The sequence below is a fragment of the Carcharhinus amblyrhynchos genome, chromosome 5 (genome assembly GCF_965287045.1).
Source record: "Carcharhinus amblyrhynchos chromosome 5, sCarAmb.v2.hapA, whole genome shotgun sequence".
NCBI classification, from domain to species: Eukaryota; Metazoa; Chordata; class Chondrichthyes; order Carcharhiniformes; family Carcharhinidae; genus Carcharhinus; species Carcharhinus amblyrhynchos.
Genome location: NC_137328.1, coordinates 93102148 through 93128822, shown reverse-complemented (window position 1 = coordinate 93128822; position 26675 = coordinate 93102148). Strand labels below are relative to the sequence as shown.

Here is a 26675-nt window from a genome sequence, read left to right as displayed (position 1 = left end):
TCTTCCATTGTTGAGTCCATAAGGAGCAGTGGAATGGATCGCACAGATCAATGAAAATCAGTGCCCAATCATGAAGCATCTAATCTGATTATGTGGAATGAATAACTCTCTTAATCAGACCCCTTTAAAAAAACTGTTCATTCCAGTTCACCAACAACAAATAGTCAATCTTAGAATCATATGGGTAGATTTACTTAATGCTAAAAACCTCAAAACACACAACACCCTCTTTGAAATTATTTATTTGAAACTGTGTGAAAATAAGATGTCAAATGCAGCAAAGCGTTTACTGTATTAAACTTGCCATGTCACCATCTTGTCAAACTGAACATTTTGGCCATCAACTCTTAATAGAATGGCACTCATTTCAGGAATTTTATAATTTTAAATGACTTACAGGAAAAGATACAATGGTTGAACAACGTAACTTTAAATCAGAAGACTCACTGGTGTAAAGATACAATTTGATACTGTCAGAGCAGGGAATTGTTTGTTCTTACACATCAAATGAGCTGAAGATAGCAAATCAGTTGAATACATGGTTACATATGCACAGGTAATGAAATGGCACTCCTGTATATGATTATACACACAAAACATTCATATAAAAGTAGAGCTATTTATATACACAGTATTTCCTTTTATTATCTGTATTTGGCAGTAGACTGACATAAGCTTTTCCAAGTGTTAAGAAATGAGAGATGAATGTCTGTCTTTACCTTTAAAAAGAGTTACAACTGCATGCGACTTCCACAAATGTATGAAAAGGGAATTATTATCTATTAGACATAAAAATGCAAATATTTCAATTATGTGTAATTGAAACAAACTCAGCTCAGCTAAGTGGAGTTGGGGAATGGCTAGGACTTCTCTTGCCATTCCTGTATCATTGCAACAGGAGCCGGCCTACTCCTGCTTCTCAGCTGCATGTTGCTCCTTCACAAAATTACTAGAAATAAAATAAAGGCAAATACTGCAGATGCTGGAAACTGGAACAAAAACAGAAAATGCTGGGAAATCTTAGCAGGTCTGACAGCATCTGTGGAGAGAGAATAGAGCCAATGTTTCAAATCTGGATGACCCTTTGTCAGAGCTCAGAGTTCCAGCTCTGACAAAGGGTCATCCAGACTTGAAACATTGGCTCAGAACTGCTGAGATTTTCCAGATTTTTTGTTCTAGTACCAGAAATAAAACTGCGGGTTCTACAGAATGGGGAGGTGATGGCCAAATTGCTGGACTATTAATCCAGAAAATTCCAGCGTTCTGAGGGCCTGGGTTCAAATCCCTCCATGGCAGAAAGTGGAAATTGAATTCAATAATAAAAAATGTCTGGAATTAAGTACCTATCGATGACCATGAAATCATTGCCAATTGCAATGGTTCATGAATGCCCTTTAGGGCAGGAAATATGTTGTCCCTACCTGGTCTGGTCCACACATGACTCCAGAGCCACAGCATTGTGGTTGCCTCTCAACTGCCCTCCAATGGCAATAATAGATGGGTAATAAATGCTGGCCAGCCAGCAATGCTCATGTCCCACAAATGAATAAACAAAATCATATACTCTGACAACACCCAGATCAATCATACCAGCACCTCTCTTGGTCCCTTCACCACTCTGGATTTGTGACACACTGTTTCTGACACCCAAAACTGGATGAGCATAAATGTTCTTCAGTTAAATATTGGAATGACTAAGGACATTGTCTTCCATTCCTACCACAAACTCCTCTCACTAGCCATCAATCCTGTCTCTCTCCTGGCCACTGTCTGAGACTGAAGCAGACAGTTTGCAATCTTGCAATCTTATTTGACTGAACCAAGCTTCCAACACCATCTCCTTTCCACTTGCTTCTGCCTTTGTATCCTTCTTTCCCACCTTAGCTCAGTTGCTGTGGAAGCCCTCATCCATATATTTGTTATCTTTAGATTTGGCTATCCCAAAGCTGTTCTGCTGACCTCACATTTTGTACCTTCCACAACAATAGGCAGAATTTTACGGTTTCCCACCAGCACATTGCAAGTAAGGGGACCCATAAAATTTCCCAGATGGCTTTCCCATTGCCCTATCATTAGTTTTATGGTTGGATATTGAGGCCCAAACCCACCCTTTCCTCAACTGAAGTTCTTAAGTTCCTACCCAGCATCAATTTTGAGGCTGGCAGGAGGAGTTTAGGTATTGGGGCAGGGGGGCTTGAGAATTGGGGGGGTGGGGGGGGGGGGGCTCCATCAATGGTCTCCTTTTCATATCAATGCCCCCCACCACCCCCAATCCCAAGCACCCAAGATCTGCTTCCCACAGATTCTCTCATTTCTTTTTCCTCTCCATCAAGACGCCCAACTCTCAATCGCCACTTCGTACGGGACTACCAACACCTACCTGGTCCCAGGCTTCAGGAATTAGAATCTGGAGACTGCTTGTAGCCCCAATCCTAGCCACTGTTATAACTGGGTCTGCTGGAATTACAGAGCTGCCAGCCAATCTCCTGAGTGAGGGGCAGAAGTCCCTATTTCAGTCAATGAACACTCCTTGGACTCTGGCTGGCAGGGCAGAAAACCCCATTATCCAAAAACATCCTGCATCCTTGAACTGATTAAAACTCTGCCCTCATGTCCTAACTCATACTAAATTCTGTTCACCCGTTAGCCATGTACTCAATGCATTGGCTCATGGTCCGGCAGTACCTTGATTTTAAAACTGTTATCCTGGTTTATAAGTTCCTCTGTGGCGTTGTCCTTCATCACCTCTGTAACTTTCTTCAGCTCTACAGCCCTCTGTGATCTCACTGCTCCTCCACTTTTGGCTTCTTGGACATCTCCAACTGTAATCAGTCCATTGACAGCCATGTCCATTCACAGTCCAATCAGCTGCCAGATTTCTAAACTCTGGATTTCGCAGAATTACAGAATTGTTAGTGTGGAGGGAGGATATTTGGCCCATTGTGTCTTCAAGCTTATCTAGTATCATTCCCTCATCTTCTCCTCATAACGTGCACACATTTCCTTTTCAGATAACAGTCTAATTTCCTTTTGAATGCCTCAATTGAACTTGCCTCCACCACATTCTCAGCAGCGCATTCAAGGTTCTAACCACTCACTCTGTGAAATGTTTTCCTCATGCCACTTTAACTAATTACTTTAAATCTGTGCCCTCGTTTTCAATCCTTCCATGAGTGGGAATAACCTTTCCCTACCTACACTGTCCAAAACCCTCATGACTTTGTATACTTCTACCAAATCTCCTCTCAGTCTTCTTTTCCCCAAGGAAAACTGTCCTAACATCTCCAATCCAACTACGTAACTGAAACCCTGGAACCATCCTCATGAATCTTTCCTGCTCTCTCCACTGCTTTCACATCTTTCCTAAACAGTGTTACCCTGATAACAAGGAGTCCTATTTACTAACAGCTCAGTCTCCAACACCATTATCCCAACAAAACTCATCTCCAAACTCCGTGGCATAGGGCTCGGTTCCTTCCTCTGCAACTGGATTCTAGACTTCCTAACTCTCAGACTACGAACAGTAAGGATTGTCAATGACACCTCCTCTACAATTATCCTCAACACTGGTTCCCTGCAAGGCTGTGGCTTCAGTCTCTTACCCTGATACACCTATGATTGTGGGACCAAATTCCCCACCAACTCGATTTTGAAGTTTGCTGATGACACCATCATCGTGGGTCAAATCTCAAACAATGATGAGATGATGTACATCAAAGACAGAGAATCTGGTGAAATGGTGCGACGACAATATCCTTCCCTCAATGTCAGTAAAATGAAAGGTATACTCATTGACTTCAGGAAGTATAGTGGAGGACATGCAGGTTTCTTGTGGTCTTGGACAGAGCAGGAGCCATACCAAGCTGTGATACAACCAGAAAGAATGCTTTCTATGGTGCATCTGTAGGAGCTGGTGAGAGTTGTAGCAGACATGTCAAATTTTTTATCTTTCCTGAGAAAGTAGAGGCATTGGTGGGCTTTCTTAACTATAGCATCAGCATGGGGGGACCAGGGCAGGTTGTTGGTGATTTGGACACCTAAAAAGTTGAAGCTCTCAACCATTTCCATTTCATCTCCATTGATGTGGATAGGGGCATGCCCTCCATCAGGCTTCCTGAAGTCGATGTCTCATTTTGTTGACTTTGAGGGAGAGATAATTGTCGTTACATCAGTTCGCTAGATTCGCTATTTCTTTCCTGTTAGTGCGCCATATGTCATCAGGATATTCAAAGATGCGGAATATCCAATTCAATGGATGGAGAGGAAGATGATTTGTCATGGCATGGATGATTCTGAAAGTGAAAGCATCACATCAGATCCATAGTGGGATCTTTACAATAATGTCAGATCCAAAGTCAATCAGAATGAACATGATGAACTCTTTACACCATATGCCAAAGTCAATAAGTTTGACAGTTTTGAAATGCTTTGATCGTGGTTGATAGTATTTGTGCAACATTCATATTAACTTAATATTAATCACTGGTGTTATATTTAGTACATTTCAAAATGGGGACAGTCCACATGCACATCAATGGTTCACATTTTATGTTCAGTGAATAAGCTGACCCCCACTCTTGGAAGGATTTTTGGAGGCTTCAATGATTCTAACGTATGATAAAAGTGTTTAAATAATGTGTTGTAGTGTACACAGCAATGGAGCAGAATCAATTAGACTTTAAATGTTTTTTTTCAAATTAAGTGTGATGGATTGAGCAGAGGAACAGGAGTAAGTGGATAACTGTCTGAGTGTTGGCATAAATAAGATGGGTTGAATAGCTTCCTCCCGTGCTGTAAAATCCTAGTTCTATGGCATTCTTTAGGTAACTTCTGTTCACCTTATTGAGTATTTTGGCAACATTTTTTTCAGTCCTGTTTTTGCTTGACACTATCAAGTCATCACAAGCAGTGGGCATAACAACGAGGCAGCTGTGAAGAATGGTGTGTAGCTTTGTGTCATAAATGTATCAGCCTGCTCTACAGATAGAGATCTCTGTTGTAAATACAAAGTTGTAATTGTAATGCCAGTCTATTTGCTGTTAAGTTCCTGTACTGCATTGGAGCCTCTGATTGTTGTTTTCACTGAGAATGTCGCAGTTGCTGTTAAGAGTGAAAATTGATTATAAAATCAGCGAGTTCCCCTCTCTCTCTGTCAGCTGCTCTCCTTTCTGGCTCTATCTCTTATTCTCCCCCTTTTTGGCTCCCATTGTCCAGATACTAACTGTATTGCTGCACAGAGCACAATATAATACTGACAAATTAAAATAATATTTCTCACTTTCTAGAGAGTTGTCACTGGCCAGGCACTGCAGCAATTGAGAAATTTGATTATAATGAGTGTACTGATTCTTTTACACTCTGTCAACGCTCTTCATCAATACAACTGGCGAACGGGAAAACAGCCAAGATAGACCAGGGGTGCCAGATCAAACCAGCAGTTGGTACATGCATCCAGAATGACCTACCAGTAACATGCATCATAATGAATCAATTATAATTCATATTATAATAAGGAAGCCCTCAATCCAGAAATATTAATCTAAATTTGCCATCTTAATGGCAGATTTATATGCCATTTGCAAGACCAAACTGTATTTTAAAAATTGCTTTGAATAAGTCCTGTCCTTAAAAGAAATGTTGCATGCTATATAAGCCTATAAAAAATAATATTTAAAGTTGAACATAAAATCTCTGCCAGTAAATGTATTTAAAAAATATGACAAGATATGCATAAACAGTTCAAAGTTATCAACATTTACAGATAGAGATTAATGATGTAATTTATAAATGAAACAGAGAAGTTAATAAGTAAAACAAATATTATTTATGATCCTGGAAACCATTTGTTGTTCGTTTTCTCTTTAACCAGTGGTCCTTGACAGATCCACTTTGCATATTCCTGGATCTACGCTTTGGCAGAGCGGGAATTCAGTGCTTTTTCCAAGCTTAAAGTCCAGAGTTTTAATGTACATATCAATCCATTAGTCTTTCTCTTTTGTGGGGAATGCCTAGCGTAAGAGCAGCACGGTGATACAGTGGTTAGCACTGATGCCTCACAGAACCAGGATTCAATTCTGGACTTGGGTGACTGTGAAATTTGTGCATTCCCCCCCATGTCTGTGTTTGTTTCCGCTGGGTGCTCTGGTTTCCTCCCACAGTCCAAAGATGGGCAGGTTAGGTGGCTTGGCCATGTTAAATTGCCCCACGTGTAGGTTTAGGTGGATTAGCCATGGTAAATGTGTGGGGTACAGGGATAAGGTGGAGGAAACAGTCTGGGTGGTATGCCGTTTAGGAGAGTTGGTGCAGACTCGATGGGCTGACTGGCCTCTTTCTGCACTGAAGGGATTCTACGGTTCCATTCACTTGGCAACTGCCCAGAGAGGCACAGTTGGAACTGGCGTCAGATTTTACAGGGACATGTTCCGACTCTCTTCATTGTGCAGTGTGTTCCAGAATTCCTGAATGGTCCTTGAGGCAGCCATTGTTTGAAATCGCTTGCTTTGATAAAGAGTTAGCGAATATCCATATGATAGAGCAAGAAACATGATTCGGCATGGGGAAGCATTCTGTAAGTATGTCAATTTCACTGAGACGAAGATTACAAATATTTGTTTTGTCCAAACCTCCATTTATAATTTACTGAAGCATGCAACAAAGCAAGAATTTACACAAAAACATCATACTTACATGTGAGCTGAACTACAGATGTAGCGCAACATAAATAGCAGTTTTTAAAACAAATATTCTTACCATCTTCATATAGTCTCTTGGGGTTATCTGGGCAAGACCTTGAGAGATGTCCTGTTTCACCACAAATAAAACATTTAGCAAATGGGAATTCTCCTGTAAAATTGAAGCAATGGTATTTTATCAGAAACATTGAGAAATTATTTCAGAAATGTGTTAAAACAAGGAAAATGTAGGCTGGCAATCTGTTCATTCACCACTGGGCTTGAATATTACATTGGTTAATATTCAAGTCTCTCTCTACTAAATTTAGATGTATGAAGACAGTTTCGACTCATTTCCTATGGGTCAGGAGTGTAACACTTCCTGCAAACTGGCTCACTCTCATGTAGAGATGCTACGGGTTGGCTGAGGTGATGAATAGAAGAACTGTCAGATTGTTGAAGTTTAGGATCAAGACAAATTGATTAGATTAGATAAAGAGAAGTTTAATTTGCATTTGGATGTATTGCACTCGAGCTGGAAGTATTTGACAGAAACACTGGAAGACAGAAGTAGAAAAAAAGTGTTCCCTTCTCTGGCATTGACATCCCTTAGCTTGATAAACAGATAGAATTAAAATAGAAAATAAACATTCTGTAGAGTTCTATGGGATTGAAAGAAACAGGGATGATTTTAAAATCAACTTTGGAGCATTTAATTTTCTAAAATATGAGCCCTGTATTTGTTGGCCTGTGCTTAAACAATGTGTATTTTCCTCACATCAGCAATTAACAACTGAAGAAACTGTCACAATTCCACTTAATATTTATTTATATGTTTCAAGGTATTTCTTGTTTGCGGGATTATTTAAAGCTAAAGATTATTTATTTGTCACAAGTATTCTTACATTAACACTGCAATTAACTTACTGTGAAAATCCCCTTGTTGCCACACTTTGCCACCTGTTTGGGTACACTGAAGGAGAATTTAGCATGGCCAATTCACGTAACCAGTAGATATCCACTGCTCCCAAGTCATTTATACTAGAATCAGGAGCAATAAAAAGCTCTTTCCGCATTATTCTGACAATATTCAAAAACGCAAAGTCAGCAAAGTACCTACTTTGGTATCAGAATAGCATTCCATTCCACACACTTCTTAACTTTACAGCCTCGAATTACTGATTAGTGTCAATGAGGCATCTATTGTCAATTTGTTTGAGAAGGTGACAGACTACAGCCAGTTCAGCTTTGCATTGCTCTTCTGAGAGATTCTAGATTATCATCAATAACCTTAAACTCTTACAATTGCATAGCTGACATGATTGCTCAGTTTATATTAGAAGGCTATAGCTAACTATAATACCCAGAATGTCATGGGTGATGCCAATCTACATATAAATTGGACAAATCAGATTGGAAAAGGTAGCCTGGAAGAGGAGTTCATAAGAGCGTTTTCAGGGCAGTTTCTTAAAACAGTATGTTCTAGAGCCACCAGGGAACAGGTTACTAGGTCTGGTAATATGCAATGAAACAGAATTAATCAATGACCTCCAAAGTGAAGGCATCTCTAGGTTGCAGTGATAATAATAATGACTGAATTTCACATTCAGTTTGAGGGGGAGAAGAGTTGATCTAAGACTTGCGTTTCAAACTTAAATATGGAAATTATGAGAGCATAAAGACAGAGCTGGCTAAAGTGAACTGGGAAATTAGTTTAAGGAATAGGTCAGTCGAGATGCAGTGACAGGCATTTAAGAAGATATTTGAGAATACTCAGAAAAATACATTTTCGTGGAAAAGAGAGTCTCTGAGGGAAGGATGTACCATATGTAACAGACTAAAGTAATTAGTAGTATCATATTGAAAGGAAATATGTGCAATTTTGCAAAGGTTAATGCTATGCAAGCGGATTGGACAGAATATAAAAGAGATAAAAGAATGACTGATAGAAGAATAAGGAAGAAGAAATTAAAGATGACAGAAAGCTAGTTAGAATTATAAAAGCAATAAGAGTTTCTACACTTATGTGAAAAGGAAGTGTAATTAATGTGACTGTTGGTCTTCTAAAGAGTTTGATGGGAAATTAATAATGGGAAATAAGGGAATGGCTGAATAAGTATTTGATGTCTGTCTTCACTGTAGAAACAATGTCCCAGAAATAAGTGTGATTCAGGAGCTGAAAGGGGGAAAGGAACAAAGTAATTACAATCAACAAGGAAAGGGTATTGAGAAAATTATCATAATTAAAAGCTATTAAGTTGCTAGGTCCATCCTAGGGTGTAGTTGGATTACCAAAAAATATTCAATAGGTGTGGCACAGAAGCTTAACAGGCAAAATGAGGACTTGTGGAGTTGGGGGTGATATGCTAACATGGATAGAAAATTGGTTACTGGATAGAAAACGGAGAGTGGACATAAACCAAGTGCTACAAGGATCAGTGCTGGGGCCTCAGCTATTTACAATCTATATTAATGACTTAGAGGAAAAGACAGAGAGTAATTATCTAAGTTTGCCAATGACGCCAAGCTAGGTGGAAAAGTAAGCTGTGGGGGAGGACACAGAGGCTGCATTAGGATTTGACATACACAGGTTATGTGAATGGGCAAGATGATGGCAGATGAGGTACAATATTGGGAAGTAAAATGTAAGAATAAAATAGCAGAATTTTTTTTAAAATGTGAGAAACTTTAAATGTTGATGTTCAAAGAGACTTGAGTGTGCTTGTACAAGGAACACTGTGTTAGCATGCAGGTTCATCAAGCAATTAGGAAAGCAAATGGCATGTTTTTTATTGCGAGGAGACTGGGGTACAAAACTAAAGAGGTCTTGCTACAATTGTACAGGGTTTTAGTGAGGCCATGTTTGGAATACTGTCTGCAGTTTTGGACTCTACATTCAAGAAAGCATATACTTGTATTGGAGGCATTATAACAAAGATTCACTAAATTGATCCCTGGGATGAGGGATTTGTCCTACGATGAAAGGCTGAGCAAGTGCGGCTTATATTCCCTGGAGTTTAGAAGAATAGGAGATGATCTTACTAAATCCAACTATGTTCTGAAAGGGCTTGAGATGGTGGACCCTGGGAGATCATTTCTGTTGGTCAGGCAATCTAAAACATAGGGACACATTCTCAGGGCAGGGGGCTGAGAGCTGCGATGAGGAAAAAATTACTCACGCAAAAGGTTATGAATCTTTGGAATTCTCTAGCCTAGAGGGTTATGATGCTCCATTGTTGAATACATTTAAGACTGGGATGGACAGATTTTTGCTCTCTCAGGAAATTAAGGCATTTCTGGTACAGGAAAATGGAGCTGAAACTCAAGGTCAGCCAGGATTGTACGAAATAGTGGAGGCAGAGTCAGTGCTTCTGGGAGAGGGGAAGGAGGAAAAGTGGTGAAGGAAAAGCTATTGTAAATCTGCTATTGAACATTTATTTTCGATCTGCCAACATTAAATTGGTATCCAGTATACTGTCTACATTTAGATAATGGTACAAAATAATCAAAGACATATTAAATTACATTCATCATCACAAAGGTTAATGTACAATATTTGGTTCTGCAGGGACAAGGAAAGGGAAAATAAGTATACAGTAATAAGAATTTAATCAGGGCACTTCACTGGAAACAGATTCAGCTGGATTAAGTGATTGCCCACTCAATAGAAGCTGCACAAACATGCCTGTTTGTGATCTCCTTAGCCTACCAGCATTTCATTCAGCTATATGACTCAACCATTCCATTGGCGCACGAACAAGAGTTGTTGCATGGCTACTGAACTGTCAACTGACAAAACAGCAGCTGTCCTGCTTAACTAGATAACATGACTTGGTTATTCTGTTAAAGCAGTGCACCACATCCCCTGAGATAATTCAAAAAACTAGAACTGAAATCATTGTCTCTTTAAAGTGGATGCACCCACTTACATATGAAGTTCTACGCTCAGTTTTACCTAATGCAGGGTCAACTTTTGCTCTGCACTCCTGGAGCTCGTGTTCTGTGGAGCCACATCGGTAACAGATACCACTTCCCATTTCTTCTTCATCTCTGTCCATTTCTGGGCACTGTTCCATTCCATGCCCTGCTTTTCTGCAGTGGAAGCATATCTTTGCAAGGCGAGGGAAAAAACAAAAATGTTAGGATTTTTCATTCAACTGTGTACGTATAATTATTAACCCACTTAGCACAGAATATTTTCTGCAACTCAAATGAAACATAGCTGCCCACATTTCCCACATATAATTATGTTTTATTAAGTAGTAATTCTTATATTGTCGCAATTCAAAAATATAGTTCAATCTCATCTCCAGGGTGTCATAATATCCAAAATGCACTGTTAAATACAAATGCTTTACTCTTCCACAATTTAAACTCAGAAACCAGTTTGTTGTCCTACTGATAAACATCATTATAGTAATTACAATACCTATATGATTGACCAGGCTGAATTGAATATATAGATTGAAATGGCCAGTATTAAGATATTTGCTAATAAAATCACATTGCTTTTGATAATTATCAGTGTCTGCAAATAATGGTTTGTTATCTTCTATTTATATTTTTACATTTTTTGTGTTAATGTACTATCAATCTGTACTCCAAAGGAGTGGGGGGATGTGCCTCCTTCAGCTCAGTTAAGGGACTAAGAGACAAAAAGTGTTTTGAAGACTGAATTATTTTCATCCATATCAATCATAAAAATCCTGCAAGGGCAGAATATCTGTGAAAAATATTGGGCCAGAATTTGCTGAAAGAAATAATGGAGTCTGAAAAGAAGCACATTGTTATTAATGTTCAAATCAGCCAACATCTTGTAGTGAGGAAAAGGCACCCATGAATTGCAAATTGCTCCAGTTTGCTGGTTGATTTTTGCCACTTTGACATTAGCTTTGTGAAAATGACAGCTTACACCTAACCTCAAGAAAGTTAAGCTTAATAATCATCTGTATATGTAACTTTTAACAATATGATAATAGCTAATAAGAACATAAGAACATAAGAAATAGGAGCAGGAGTAGGCCAACTAGCCCTTCGAGCCTGCCCCGCCATTCAATTAGATCATGGCTGCTCTGTCGTGGCTTGACTACCAAAAAATCCTTTGTACAAAAAGTAAACAATTATCAGTGTGGAGCCTCATTCCTTCAGTTTATGAGTTGTTACAAATTTTGAAAATGTCAATTAAAAGAAAAATCTTACTTTTTTTGTATCTTTAATCTCTCTTTCCCTTTCTTCTTGTACCTGATATAACATCGTATTCATCTACTTCAATTCAGCTACTTCTCCATTCTTCTTGTTTATTTTAATTTTAAATCAAGAAGAATACCATTTACCATTTGGTTCATCAAGGTCCCAGATACCCTCTTCTCTTTGCTACCTTGTTATCAGCTCTTTGAGCAATTTTGTTTAAGATTTAAATGTTCAGGAACAACCCCAATATGTCATAGTATGAAATAGCTCATACCAGCAAAATCTGGATCAATATCTATCTATTCAGCATTTAAAATCAAATCAGTGGATCTCTACATGAGCAAAGACAGAATTATAACATAACTGAAATTAACAATTACCTTGATTTCTTTAATTCAATGTACAAAAAACTTCATTAATTGATTACTGATCATTTTAAAATAACTATGAATGTGGAGCCATCTTGGAGGTCAGGTAGGAAGAGTAGGAAAATTGTATATAAAGTGGCAATTTGTAAGGAGGATTCAGACTTGGAGGGTTTGATCAAGTTAATACTGAGCTCAGTATTGTAACATGTTTGAATTCCCAGCCATAAAATGCAGTTGTAAATGCCGTATTTTAAGTGCATTTTTGCATGTACTGAATGCATAAGTAAGCTATGAATACTTGGCCTCAATGCTTCAAGATCCATGTAGGTTTTGAGGAATAGATATGACATTTAATCATTAATAAAACCATGCTAATGCAAAAAGACAAAAAGTAAAATTCACCTGCATGAATATCTATTGTCAACAGTGTAAATCAACACAGTATTTCATGACCATATAGTGCATTTAAACTGAATTTTAACAACTACAACAATTTGTATTTAAGCAATGCCAACAAGGTGCTTAACAAGGATGTGATCAAACAAATCTGTCAGCAGGTCAAGATATTAGGGCTGATAATCAAAAGCTTGGCAAAAAAATAATTAAGAGTATCTTAATGGAGCAAAAAGAGGGCAGGCAGAAAGATTTAGACAGGGAATTCTAGAGCACAGAGCTTTTATAGCTGAAGGCACTGTTACCAATTGAGTGATTAAAATTGGGAATGTTAAAGACGTCTGAATGGGACGACATTAGATATCTCAGAGGACATTACACAGATGAGGGGATGGTTGAGGCCATGGAGGTATATGAAAACAAGGATGCAAATTTTAAAATTGAGGCATTGTGGCTAATGTAGGTCCATGAGCACAGAAGTGATAACTGAACAGGACTTGATCTGAGCTAGGACACAGGCAGCAAAAGAGTACAAGAGGACTGTGAATTAGAATCTTGGGTGCAAGAGCAGAAAAAGGGCCATTACAGGTGATTCTCTGGCTATGACTGAATAGACAAGGAGGATCCACACAGCTAGACAACAGTAGAAAGGCGCTTGAGGAGAATGGTGTGGTCAAGCATATCTAAGGTTGCAGACAGGTTGAAAAGAATAAGAAAAGATAGTTTACCTTTGCTACAGTCTCATCTGATGTCATTTATCATTTAGATCAGAGCTGTTTACATAAGTCAGAAACCTGATTTTAGATATAGAGTTCTGGGAAAGATCTGCACAAATTTAGGAGTCAACAACATTTTCAAGGAATTTGGAGAAGAAAGGGAAGGTGGATGTAGTTGCAAGGTGGCGAGAGTTGATTTTGTAAGAACAGGGTATTGCAACAGACTTCAAAGAGAAATTTACAGTAGCTGAGGAGAAAGAACCAATACCGATATTAGCCAAAACAGGAGCCAACAAGGGAAATATTTTGCATGTATTAGTGGGGTGTTTAGTGGGAATAGGATTGAGGAAGCAGAAATTGGTGTCTTGGACAAGATGAGCCTAGAGAGGAGAGGAAACTTCATAAAGTTGTAAGTTCAGGGTCAGGAAAGTGGCAGGGGGGTGGTGGATTGGGCTAGTGCTGTATCTTATTGAGGGCATTACATTTTCTCAGTTGCATTATATCCCATGGGAATCTAAATCAATGAATTAATTTTTAAAATGTATCTGTGGCACAAAATACATTTTATAAGTCTAGCTTTGGGAACACACTTAGGTATATCAAATAGATGATGCATTGGGTTAAATATTGCTCATTACAAAGTTAAAGCTTCAGTCTATAAATGTCAGATCACACTACCTCCCTACTGAATTCAATGAAACTCTTAAAAATGGATATATTCTGATGAATTAACATTGGGGTTTCTTCCTGCTCTTTTTATCCTCACAATTTTAAACTCACACTTACCATTCTTTCTTTTCCTATAGTGGGTGCTGTGGCATTGGCGTTATGTTATTAGACTAGTAATCCAAAGGACTAGGCTAATGATCTGGAGACAGGAGTTCAAACTTCATCATGTCAATTGGGGAATTTCAATTCAATTTATTAAATAAATCTGGAATTTAAAAAATGCTAATATCATTTAGGACTATGATGAGGAGAAAACTCTTTACTCAGAAGGTTGTGAATATTTGGAATTGTCTATCTGGAGGGCTGTAGATGTTTCATCGTTGAGTAGGTTCAAGGTTGGAATAGATTTTGATCAAGGGACATGTGGAGTAGGCAGGGAAAAGGAATTAAGACAGAAGATCAGCCATGAAAGATACTGAATGACACAGTAAGCTATTTCTTATATTCTTACGTTATCAGCCCAAAACTTGTGAATTCTTTCCAAGATTCTCTAAACTATGGAACTGCTTTCCCATCTTATCTGTCTGCCTTTTACCTCAGAAGCCTCAGCTCTTTTTCAATTTCACAAGTTTTGTGGCACCTGACTACAACTGCTTAATTTACCTCAACTTCAACTTTATTTTTGTCTTGCTGGTATCCTGGATTTTAGGCCTGGCCATTTGGCTAACTCTGCTGAGAAAAATTCATTGCCTAGATATTTGATGATTTTAAACTTTTCCTCTTGTTGTTCAGTATAACAACACCTCGATAAATGAAGCACATTACATTATTCAACCCATTGAATACTTACGTTTTATTATATGCAACAAGTATTTTGCATCTAAGTTTTCCTGGTTAGAGATTTGAGTCATAGGAACTTAAGAACAGGAGGAAGCCATTCAGCCCTTTGAGTCTGCTCCACCATTCAATATAATGATGGCAGTGCAAACACTTCAATATCTTTTACCCACACAATCCTAATGTTATTGTTAATTAGAAATCTGTCAATCTCTACCTTAAACACAATGACTGAGCTTCTACAGCCCTCTAGGGTAGAGAATTCCAAAGATTCACAATCCTTTGTGTAAAGAAGTATCTCCTCATCCTTGTCCTAAGAGTCCCCCTTATTTTGAAATTGTGTGTCCTGATGCTAGACACCCCAACCAAGAGAAACATCTCACCTTCATCTACCTTGTCTTTCTGTTAAGTATTTTGTAGCTTTCAATGAGATCACCTCTCATTCTTCAAACCTCTAGACAATACTGGCCCAGTTTGCCCCATCTAAAGTTAAAGTTTATTTAATTATCATAAGTGGGTTTATATCAACACTGCAATGAAGTTAGTGTGAAAATCTCCTGGTTGCCACATTCCAGCACCTGTTCAGGTATACGGAGGGGGAATTTAGCATGCAACCTACCAGCACGTCTTTGGTCTGTGGGAGGAAACCGGAGCACCCGGAGGAAACCTACGCAAACACAGGGAGAACATGCATACTCTGCAAAGACAGTGACCCAAACCAGGACACTGACCCGAATTTGGTTCCCTGATGCTGTGAGGCAGCAGTGCTAACCACTGTGCCACCGTGTTGACCGTGTCTCTTCATAAGACTGTCCTGCCATCCCTAGAACAGGTCTGGTGAACCTTTGTTGCACTCCCTCTATGGCAATGATATCCTTTCTGAAGTAAGGGGACCAAAATTGGGGACTCCAGTACTCCAGATGTGGTCTAACCAAGCTTCCGTACAATTGAAGTAAGACCTCGCTGCTCCTGTACTCAAATCCTCTTGCGATAAAGGATTCCATTAGGTTTACAAATAGCTTGCTGCGTCTGCATGTTAGTCTTCGGTGACTTATGGATAAAGATTTCTTACCATTTAAAAAATATTCTGCATTTGTCCCTTCAACCAACCTAGATTAGCTCACATTTTTCCACATTATATTCCAAATGCTGCGTTCTTGCCCATTTACTAAGTCAGTTCAAATCCTCCTGTAGCCGCTTTATATCTTCTTCACAGCACATTTCCGCCTAGCTTTGTATCATCCGCGAACTTGGAAATATTGCATTTGGTTTCCGCATCTAAATCATTGAGACAGATTGTGAACAGCTGAGGCCGAAGTACTGATCCTTGTGGTATCCCACTAGAAATATTCAATTTCAGAAAACCCAGCATGGCTCTGCCCAAAAAGTTGATAAAAGCTTAATTTTAAAATATTTGAAAGGAAATTCTAAAAGGATAAGAGTAAGGCAGTAATTTTTAAATCATGCATGAGGTTCATTTCATAAGTCTGCAAAATCTGTTTTTACATGCTACACACGATACACACACAGCATGTCAATCATATATCTACAAGGCACAAATCAGGAGTGTGATGGAATACTCTCCTTTTGCCTGGATGAATGCAGCTCCAACAACATTCAAGCTCAACACTATCCAGGACAAAGCAGCCCAGTTGACTGGAACAGCATCCGCAAACATTCACTTACATCACCAATGCACAGTGGCAGTAGTGTGTACGAAGTGTGCACTGTAGGGGCTCACCAACCATCCTGATACAGCACCTTCCAAACCCACAACCATTACCATCGAGAAGGACAAGGGCAACAGACACATGGGAACATCACAACCTGGAAGTTCCTCTCCTAGCCACTCACCATCCTGACTTGGAAATATATCACTGTTTCTGGGTCAAAATCCTGACTCTCTCCCTAGCCGCACTGTGGGTGCACTTACACCACCTGGAGTGCAGTGTATCAAAAAGGAAGCTCACCACCACCTTCTCAACTGCAATTAGTGATGGCCTAGCCAGTGACACCCCCATCCCAAGAATGAATTTAAAAAAAAACAGTTGTTACAATTAAACTGGCACATTAGTCTTTCCCATGTGAGAACTTCTATTAGATGAAGGACAGCTGAAAATGTAAGGTTAAACTATATTTCTGAGTTGTCACAATTCTCTATCTTAAATATTAGTCTGGATAAAGATATACACAAACTTGCATACTACAATCTTTAAGGCTATTTCAGACTGACTGAACTACATTTGAAAATTACCATTGCATTTTTCTTTTGTATTTGCCTCTTCACCCTTCTGTGCTCTCGTCTCTGGTCCTTCTTCAGGGCTAGTGCTGCGTCAACTTTTTGACTGTCCGCTGGCACCACTGTTCCTTTATGGAGAACCTGGCCAGTTTCTTTCAGGTAATCCAAGAACCCATTAACATCTTCACTATGATATTCTTCTTTCTTGTGGTACCATTCGCTCTCTTTGCGTTCAAATTTTTCCGGTTTCTTACAATTTTTGGCTGGCTGCTTTTTAGGCTGACTGCTTTTTAATTTTGTCCTATTTGGAACATTATTACCATTCTGTTTCATCTGATTCCATGGCGTAGGTTCCAGGAGCTTCCTTTTGTGGATGTTGTTAGCACGAGCCCAACGTGTCATTGTGTTCTTTCTGTGACAACGCAGAGTAAGACAAAGCTTTATGAAAATAGGAAGCATAAAACTTGAGCTCAATATTTACACTGTGAATGAGAATGATAAAACAGAATTTGAATTATTCAATCATAATAAAAAGATCTTGACAATGGATTTCTAGTAAAATGAATATCGTAAGAGGTTTGTTGTCATCAAATTCTAGTTGTAAATACCTTTTAGCAGAAACTGGAGATATCTGGCTTCACTTCACTTCATCTGAAGTGACTGAACATCTCCAGGGTCAAGCATTCCTTTGTCCCCGATTCTTTAATTTGCAGACGCTGTCTCGGTTCTGAGTAGCAATTTGGTTGAGGTATTGGCCGGGATTCTCTGGTTGTTCACTCCCCCCGCCACTGCAGCTAGGAACAGAGAATTTGACGCTCAGCTAAATCTCCATTCACTGCAGACAGGAAATCACACTGTTGTGAAAGGCCAGAGAATTCTGGCCATTGAGTTACAGGTACAAATAAGAAATAGAAAAAATAGGAAGTCACTTGTGGGAGTACTTTATAGGTTCCCTAGAAGTAACTAGAATGTAGATCAGGATATATAGGAAGAAATAACGGGAGCTTCTGAGAAAGGTAAAGCAAAATCATGGTGATTTTAGTCCCCATATAGATTAGGTGGGTTGCCAAAGATAGACCAGAAGATGAGTTCATACAGAGTTTTTGCGACAGTTTCTTACAGCAGTGCATGCTAGAGCTAATCAGAAAGTAGGCTATTTTGAATTGTTAATAAGGTTAATTATTGATTTCATAGTACAGATGCCCCTAAGTAGCAATGATCATAATACAATTGAATTCCATATCCAACTTGTGGGAGAGAAGGGTGGGTCTAAATCTAGTCTTTTAATCTTAAATAAGGGGAATTATGAGGGTATGAAAGCAGAGCTGTATCAAATGAACTGGAAATTTAGGTTAAGGAATGGGTCAGGCAAGATACAATGGCAAATGTTTAGAAACATAAAAAATAGAAGCAGGAGTTGGCCATTTGAGTCTGCACCGCCATTCATTACAATCATGGCTGATCATCCAAGTTCATAACCTATTCTTGTTATCTCCCAGGAAATATTTCAAAAAACTCAGCAAAGATACATGTCAGTGAGAATAAAGGACTCTGGGGGAATGATGCAATATCCATGGCTAATTAAGAATGTCAAAGATAGCATCAAATTGAAAGAAAATGCATACAATTCAATAAAGATTAGTGGCAGAAGATTGGACAGAATAAAAAAAGATAGGAGCCACTGAATCTCTACAATGTAAAAGGAGGCCATTCAGCACATCAAGTCTGCACCAACTCTCTGAAAAAACATCCTACTCAGGTCCAAATGCTGCCCTATCCCCACAACCTTGTGAATTCAGCATGGCTAACCCACCTAACCTGCACATTTTTGGACTGTGGGAGGAAACTGGAGCACCCGGAGGAAACCCACACAGACCCAAAGGCCCAAACTCTACCACCTTGCCTGCCCTGGAATCGGTGCAGGCAAGGGTCCCACAATGGAACTCTCCATTGGCCTCAGGTAGGATCTTAGTGAGGCCGTAAAATTACACCCAGAATGTCATCCAAGATCTGAATTGAACTCGGGTCCCTGGCACTGAGAGGCAGCAATGTTAACTACTATGCAACCTTGCTGCTCCCTATCCAAATCACTGATGGAATATTGAAGCGGGAGAAAGAGTATGAGGGAAAGTTAGATGGAATTATAAAAACAAAGTTTCTGCAGATATCCAAATCGGAAAAGAGCAACTAAAATAAGCATTGGTCTTCTAGAGAGCGAGTCTGAGGAATTAATGTCTTCACTACAGATTATACAATTAACATCTCAAAAAGAATTGTGCATCAAGGGGTGAAACAGAGGGATGAACTTAAAATAATTGCAATCACAAGGAAAAGATATTGAGAAGATTGTTGTAACTAAGTGTTCTTCTGAACCCAGGTCCTGATGAACTTCATCTAAGGGTGGTAAAATAAATTGTTTCTGAGATAGCAGATTATTGGTTTCAATTTTCCAAAAATCTCTTGATTCTGGAAAGGTCCCATCAGATTGGAGAAGTTACAGAATGTAACTCTTTCATTAAACAAAGGAGGGAGACTCAAGAGCAAAAAACGACAGGTGTGTTAGCTTAACATCTGTCATGGGAAAATTGCTGGAATCTTGGGCAGGGTGTAGATACTGAAAGAACAAGAGGATAACGAGAATCATGTGTCAGTGATGTCCAATATTCCATCATTTGTACTTGGCACAATTCTGCTAGAAATTATGGGTTTTTTTCCCCCTAATTTCCTGGCCTAATCCTGTTTCTTGTTCTTATGTTCTCGAGGCATGAGCCACTCGACGCAAAGTTTCCAGCTGTGCTCTTACAGCTCAAGCACTGATAGTGGTAAAACTGGTGACCCTTAAGATGCTAATGGTGATGGGGGTCGGGTGGGGGGAATAGTCTGCTTTTCTCTGTTATTGAGGTGGTCATCGGCCTGGCTGCAGTGTTAGGGTCGATGTCAGTGCGAGCCAGCGGCCAGGATGTGGAGGGCTGCTCCTTGCTGCAGGAGGTGGGGACCTGAGGGACTCTCAGTGTCCCATCCTGAGCTCAGGACCCCGGGAGCGGGTCAGGAAGCGACTCCTCCGGGAGGGGAGTCCCCGCAGGGAGACGGAGGCTCAGACCCGACCTAAATCCGGCCTCTCGTCCCAAATTCCCTTTTTCCTGAAGACTGGGCCGCTTCCTTACCCAAAGTCAGCACTCCTCCAGCCGGCCCCTCACTTCCGGTGCCGCATTCAAACTGATCCGTCCGGTCCAGAGAGCGGCAGAAAGGTTCCGCCCCGTGAGAGCTGCAAAACACAGAGCTGACCATTGACTGTACCAGGAATAGGGAATAAACACAGGGAAAATCACTGACTGTACCAGGAATAGGGAATAAACACAGGGAAAATCACTGACTGTACCAGGAATAAGGAATAAACACAGGGAAAATCACTGACTGTACCAGGAATAGGGAATAAACAGAAGGAAAATCACTGACTGTACCAGGAATAGGGAATAAACAGAAGGAAAATCACTGACTGTACCAGGAATAGGGAATAAACACAGGGAAAATCACTGACTGTACCAGGAATTGGGAATAAACAGAGAGAAAATCACTGACTGTATCAGGAATCAGGAAGAAACAGAGGGGAAATCACAGACTGAATCAGGAACAGGGAATAAACAGAACAGAAATCATTGACTGTATGAGGAATAGGGAATAAAAGAGAGATAATCACTGACTGTACCAGGAATAGAAAATAAACAGAGGGATAATCACTGATTGTATCAGGAACGGGGAATAAACAGAAAGATAGTCACTGACTGTATCAGGAATGGGGAATAAACAGAGGGATAATCACTGACTGTACCAGGAACAAGGAATAAACAGAGAGATAATCACTGACTGTATCAGGAACAGGAAATAAACAGAGAGATAATCACTGACTGTACCAGGAACAGGGAATAAACAGAGAGATAATCACTGACTGTATCAGGAACAGGAAATAGATAATTACTGACTGTATCAGGAACAGGGAGTAAACAGAGAAAACAAAGTCGCTGTCTGTACTAGGGGAGGTGTTGGCCTAGTTGTATTATTGCTGGATTATTAATCCAGAAGCTCAGCTAATGTTCTGGGGACCCGGCTTTGAATCCCACCACGCCAGATGGTGGAAATTGAATTCAATACAAAATATCTGGAATAAATGATGGCCATTGTCAATTGTTGGAAAAACCTATCTGGTTCACTAATGTCCTGTAGGGTAGGAAATCTGCCGTCCATACCTGGGTCTGGCCCTAGCAATTTTGACTCTAAACTGTCCTCGGGCAACTAGGATGTCCCACGAATGAATATAAAGGCACAGAATAAACAGACAGAAAATCCCTGACTGTATCAGGAACAGGGAATAAACAGGAAAGAACACTAACTGTATCAGGAACAGGGAATAAACAGAGAGAAAACTACTGACTGTATGAGAGCTGGCCTAGAGGATAAAAGAACGAGGAACAGTGAGAGTAGAGCCAGGAGATCAAAGAGTGAGACTGAGAGCAGAGCCGAGAGATGAAAGAATGAGAGTGAGAGTGGAGACAGGAGATAAAATAATGAGACTGAGACCAGAGCTGGGAGAAAGAGATTGACTGGCAGCAGAGTTGGGAGGATAAAAGAGAGAGACTGAGAACAGAGCCAGCAGAATGAAAGAGTGAGATTTAATCTGTATGGGTAGCGTTAAAAAAGAGCAAAAAATATTTCTGGGGATAGTATACAGATCACCAAGCTGTAGCAATAATGTTGGGAATAGCATTAGACAGGAAATCAGAAATGCATGTGATAAAGGAACATCTGTGATTATGGGTAACTTCAATCTGCATATAGATTGGGAGAGTCAAATTAGTCACAGTACAATAGAGGAGGAATTTCTGGAGTATATATGTGATTTTTTTATGGACCCAAGACATTGAGGGACCAACAAGGGAATAGGCCATCTTGAGCTGGGTATTGTGCATGGAGAAAGGATTAGTTGGCAATCTAGTTGTGAGAGAAGCCTTGAGGATGAGTGATCATAATACGCTGGAATTCTTTATCAAGGTGGATAATGACGTAGTTGATTCTGAGACTAGGGTCCGGAATCTCAATAAAGGAAACTACGATGGTATGAAACATGAATTAGCTATGATGGTTTGGAAATATTACTGAAAAGAAGGGCAGTAAACTGGCAATGGTAGGCAATCAAGGAATGAATAGGTGAACTCCAAAAGTTGTTTATTCCTATGTGGCACAAGGGTGGAAAGGGAACTGTGGCCAAACCATTGCTTACAAGAGAAATTAGAGATAGCATTAGATTCAAAGAAGAAGCATACAAATTGGCAAGAAAAAACAATGGATCTGAGGATTGAGAGCAGTTTAAAATTCAGCAAAGGGGGGACCAAAGGATTGATTAAAAAGGGAAAAATAGAGTATGAAAGTATGATATTGGGGAACATAAAAACAGACTCTAAAAGTTTTCTATAGATATGTAAAGAGAAAAAGATCAACAAAAACAAATGTTTACAGTCAGAAACTAGGGAATTAATAACCGGGAACAAAGAAATGGCTGAGGAACTAAAGTTTTACCTTGCTTCTGTCTTCATAAAGGAAGACATGAATAGTGTACTAGTTCTGTGAAACACGGGTTTCAGTGAGGAGCTGAAGGAAATCAGTAATAGTAGAGAAATGGTTTCAGTGAAATTAATGGAATTGAAGGCAAATAAATGTCCAGGGTCTGATAATCTTCATCCTAGAATACTTAAACAAGTGGCCTGAGAAATGGTAGATCCATTGGTGGTAATTTTCCAAAAGTTTTGGACTCTGAACTGGCTCCTACAGATTGGAGGGTAGCTAATGTAAATCCGCTATTCAAAAAGTGAGTGTAGAAGGAAAACAAGGAACTATAGAACAGTGAGCCTAACATCTGTAGTAGGGAAGTTATCAAAGTCCATTATCAAGGATTTCATAGCACAACATTTGAAAGGCAGTGGTATAATGAGACAAAGTCAGCATGGATTTGTGGAAGGGAAATCATGCTTGACAAATTGACTGAAATTCTTTGACGATGTAATTAGTGGAGTTGACCAGGGAGAATCAGTCAATGTAATTTATTTAAACTTTCAGAAGGCTTTTAACAAGGTCTCATGTAGCAGATTATTATGTAAAGTTAGAACGCTTGGTATTTCAGGTAATACATTGAGGTGGATAGGAATCTAGTTAGCAGATAGAAAGCAAAGAATAAATGGGTCTTTTTCCAATTAGCAGGTTGATACTGGTGGGGTACCACAGGGATCTGTGTTAGGACCCCAACAGTTCACATAATATATTGAAGATTTGGTCAAGGGAACTAAATGTCTTATCTCCAAATATGCGTATGATACAAAGTTGGGTGGGATGGTGAGCTGTGAGGAGGACGCAAAGATGCTTCAGCATGATTTGTATAGGCTGAGTGAGTGGGCATTTGCATGGCGGACACAGTATAATTTGAGGAAAGATGTTCTTGTTATAGAGACCATAAGACCATATGACCTGGGAGCAGAATTAGGCCACTCGGCCCATCGAATCTGCTCCACCATTCAATCATGGCTGATATTTTTCTCATCCCCATTCTCCTGTCTTTTTCCCATAACCCTTGATTGCCTTATTAATCAAGTACCTAGTATCTCTGTCTTAAAGACACTCAATCACCTGGCTTCCACAGTCTTTTGTGACAAAGAGTTCCACGTAGAGGGAGTGCAGCAAATAATTGGCCAACTCCTAAGATGGCAGGACTGTGATATGATGAGAGATGAAGTCAGTTAGGATTATATTCATTGGAGTTTAGAAGAGTAAGGGGGGGTTCTCATAGAAACCTATAAAGTTCAAGCAGGACTGGACAGAGTAGATGCACGAAGTATGTTCCCGATGGCAGGGGAGTCCAGAATCAGGGGTCACAATCTAACAATACTGGGTAAACAATTTAGGACTAAGAAGAGGAGAAATTTCTTCATCTAGAGATCCGTGGTTATAATGAATGGCAGAGCAGGCTTGAAAGGCTTAATGGCCTACACCTGCTCCTGTTTTTCTATGTTCCTACCCTTCTAATCCTCCTTCAATCATACCCTTCAGCAAGTTCATACCTTAAAATTCCACTGTTCCTTCCCTTTCACTGATGACATTCATTAAAGATTGTTCCTCCTCCACCATCTTCTTCATTTGTTGTGTTTTCTCCAACTGATCCTCTCCTTCCTTCTCTAAAATCACATTTCACAACTTTCTCATCTTTGGATGTTAGCTTTTCCTAAAAAGCAACGCAGATGTGTCGGTCCACCTTGTTGGCTAACGAGGGGCATGCACACGGTGGGTCATGCGTGGGCTGCTCTTAGATGTTTTGAGATTGGCGTAGTACTTCGCGTCGTTTGTGTATGCTTAAAACTGGACCAGCAGATGGGCACCACAACAGCTCAGTGACTATCACTGTTAGCTGTGCAGATACATGGATTTGGGCCAGTGTCTGTGGGAGTTTGCACATTCTCCCTGTGGTTGCTTGGGTTTCCCCCGGGTACTCCGGTTTCCTCCCGCACCCCAAAGATGTGCTCTTAGGCTGATTGGTGTAACAAATTGTCCCTAAATTATTCTCCCCTTAATCTGGTTTCCAATGGGGGTACCATAAGCATAGACATGGGTCAAGGGTGGAGGAGGAAAAACACATTGTTACGATGGTGGCGCAGGCTCGTTGGGCCGAAGGGCCTGTTTCCTGTGCTGTGTGTTGTTCTTTGTTCTTTGTAAAGTTCTCATTTCAGCTTGGAACAAGACTCTTCTATTCATGCTGAGCAATGCTTATTGCTTGGAGAATGCCTTCATTACCATTGATATTCATTGATTTATTTATTGCAATAACTGTGGTATAGAGATCCAACGTAGAGAGGGGAGGTGATGGCCTACTGGTATTATCACTAGACTATTATTAATCCAGAAACTCAGCTAATATTCTGGGGACTTGGGTTCAAATCCTGTCAAGGCAGATGGTGGAATCTGAATTCAATAAAAAATATCTTGAATTAAGAATCTATTGATTCTGATCTACTGACCATGAAACCATTGTCTATTGTCAGAAAAACCTATCTGGTTCACTAATGTCCTTCAGGGAAAGAAAGCTAGTGACTCCAGTCACTAGTGACTCCAGAATCACAGTAAAGTGATTGACTCTCAATTGCTTTCCAAGGGCAACTACGATGAGCAACAAATACTGGCCATCCAGTGACGTCCATGTCCCATGGGTGAATTAAAAAAATAGGATTAATGTGGGACTGAGTACAGTACTGCCCACACAATGATATAAGAGAACACATGACTTGCATCCAGATATCAGTCTTGTGTTGGACAGAGCCATGTGCACATGCAAGCACAGAGACAACTCCTAAACTGAGTCTTTTACTATAAATATGTCCATAGTTCTTACAATTAATAAATACATACAGTTAATATTTTTAAGACTACAAAGGCTTCACTAAAACTTGTGGGGTGGTATTGAACACCCTATAGCATGATAGCAGTGAATAGAAAAGCCCAAAACCTCACAAAAAAAGTTCAGAGAAAACCTAAAATCCTGCAAAACCGACAACAAATTCAAAGAAGAATTGTAATTTAAAGAATAGCTCAAGGAGCAGACACACAGAAGGAAAATCACCAGGGAAAAGTTCCAAAGAAAACATGGAAGTTGAAGGCAGAAATTTAAAATTCCTCGCTGCAGTGGAGGACTCCATAGGATCTCTTGGAAGTCAAGCTAATTCCCTAACCTATATATCTTGGGACACTAAGGAGCAATTTGGCGTGGCCAATCAACCTAATCTGCACATTTTTGGATGGTGGGAGGAAGCCGGGAGAAATCCATGCAGACCCGGGTGGGCTAAAAGTTTTGCCACTTTTGTTGCCTCACCTTTCAGAGAACTTGGTCTACCAGGTAGCTCTTGCAATTTTAAAAATATTCCTATCCTTTCAGTAAACTCAATTTTTCTCACCCCTGCAGGTGATCCCAAAGCCAATTTATCTGCCGGTTCAGTTAACTAAATGTTCAAACAAGGTAGAAAATTCTAACTGGGCCATCAGTTCTGAGCTGTCTTCATTCTTTGCAGAACAGGTTTGTCCTGTTCACTAACAGGTGTTTAGTGCCATTCCCAGCAGGTGATGTTGGGAATGGTGTTAAACATGAAGTTAGAGATGCAAGTGGTAAGCGAAGATCAGTGATCATAGGTGATTTTAATCTGCATATAGATTGGGCAAATCAAATTAGCCACAATGCCATAGAGGAGGAATTCCTGGAGTGTATATGGGATGGTTTTCCTGATCAATATGTGGAGGAACCAACTAGAGAGCAGGCCATCTTAGATCGAGCACTATGTAATGAGAAGGGAATCATTGCCAATCTAGCTGTATGGGATGCCTTGGGATCAGCGACAATAATATGATAGAATTTTTTATCAAGATGGAGAGTGAAGTAGTTGATTTGGAGACTAGGGTGTTGAATTTTAATCAAGAAAACTATGAAGATATGAGGCATGAGTTGGCCTTGATAGATTGGGGAGAATTACTTAAAGGGATGACAGTGGATAAGCAATGGCAAACATTC

The 26675-nt window shown here is 39.8% G+C and overlaps 1 protein-coding gene across 2 annotated transcripts in view; it reads right to left on the bottom strand.

Annotated features, from left to right (window-relative positions):
- The window catches only part of zcchc9 (zinc finger, CCHC domain containing 9), a 29321-nt gene extending 9012 nt beyond the window's left edge, over window positions 1–20309 (bottom strand). Inside the window, exons 1-4 of one of the 2 annotated variants that reach the window (XM_080189185.1) lie at window positions 20248–20309; window positions 17099–17495; window positions 10627–10780; window positions 6751–6843 (exon numbers count right to left, since the gene is read on the bottom strand). In XM_080189185.1, the coding sequence (XP_080045311.1) occupies window positions 6751–6843; window positions 10627–10780; window positions 17099–17485 (634 nt within the window). In that variant the 5' untranslated portion in view covers window positions 17486–17495; window positions 20248–20309. Of the gene's footprint in view, window positions 1–6750; window positions 6844–10626; window positions 10781–17098; window positions 17496–17691; window positions 17987–20247 lie in introns of those variants that run through there. The other variant, XM_080189184.1, reaches the window with a different exon arrangement.
- Between the last annotated feature and the right edge of the window lie 6366 nt (window positions 20310–26675).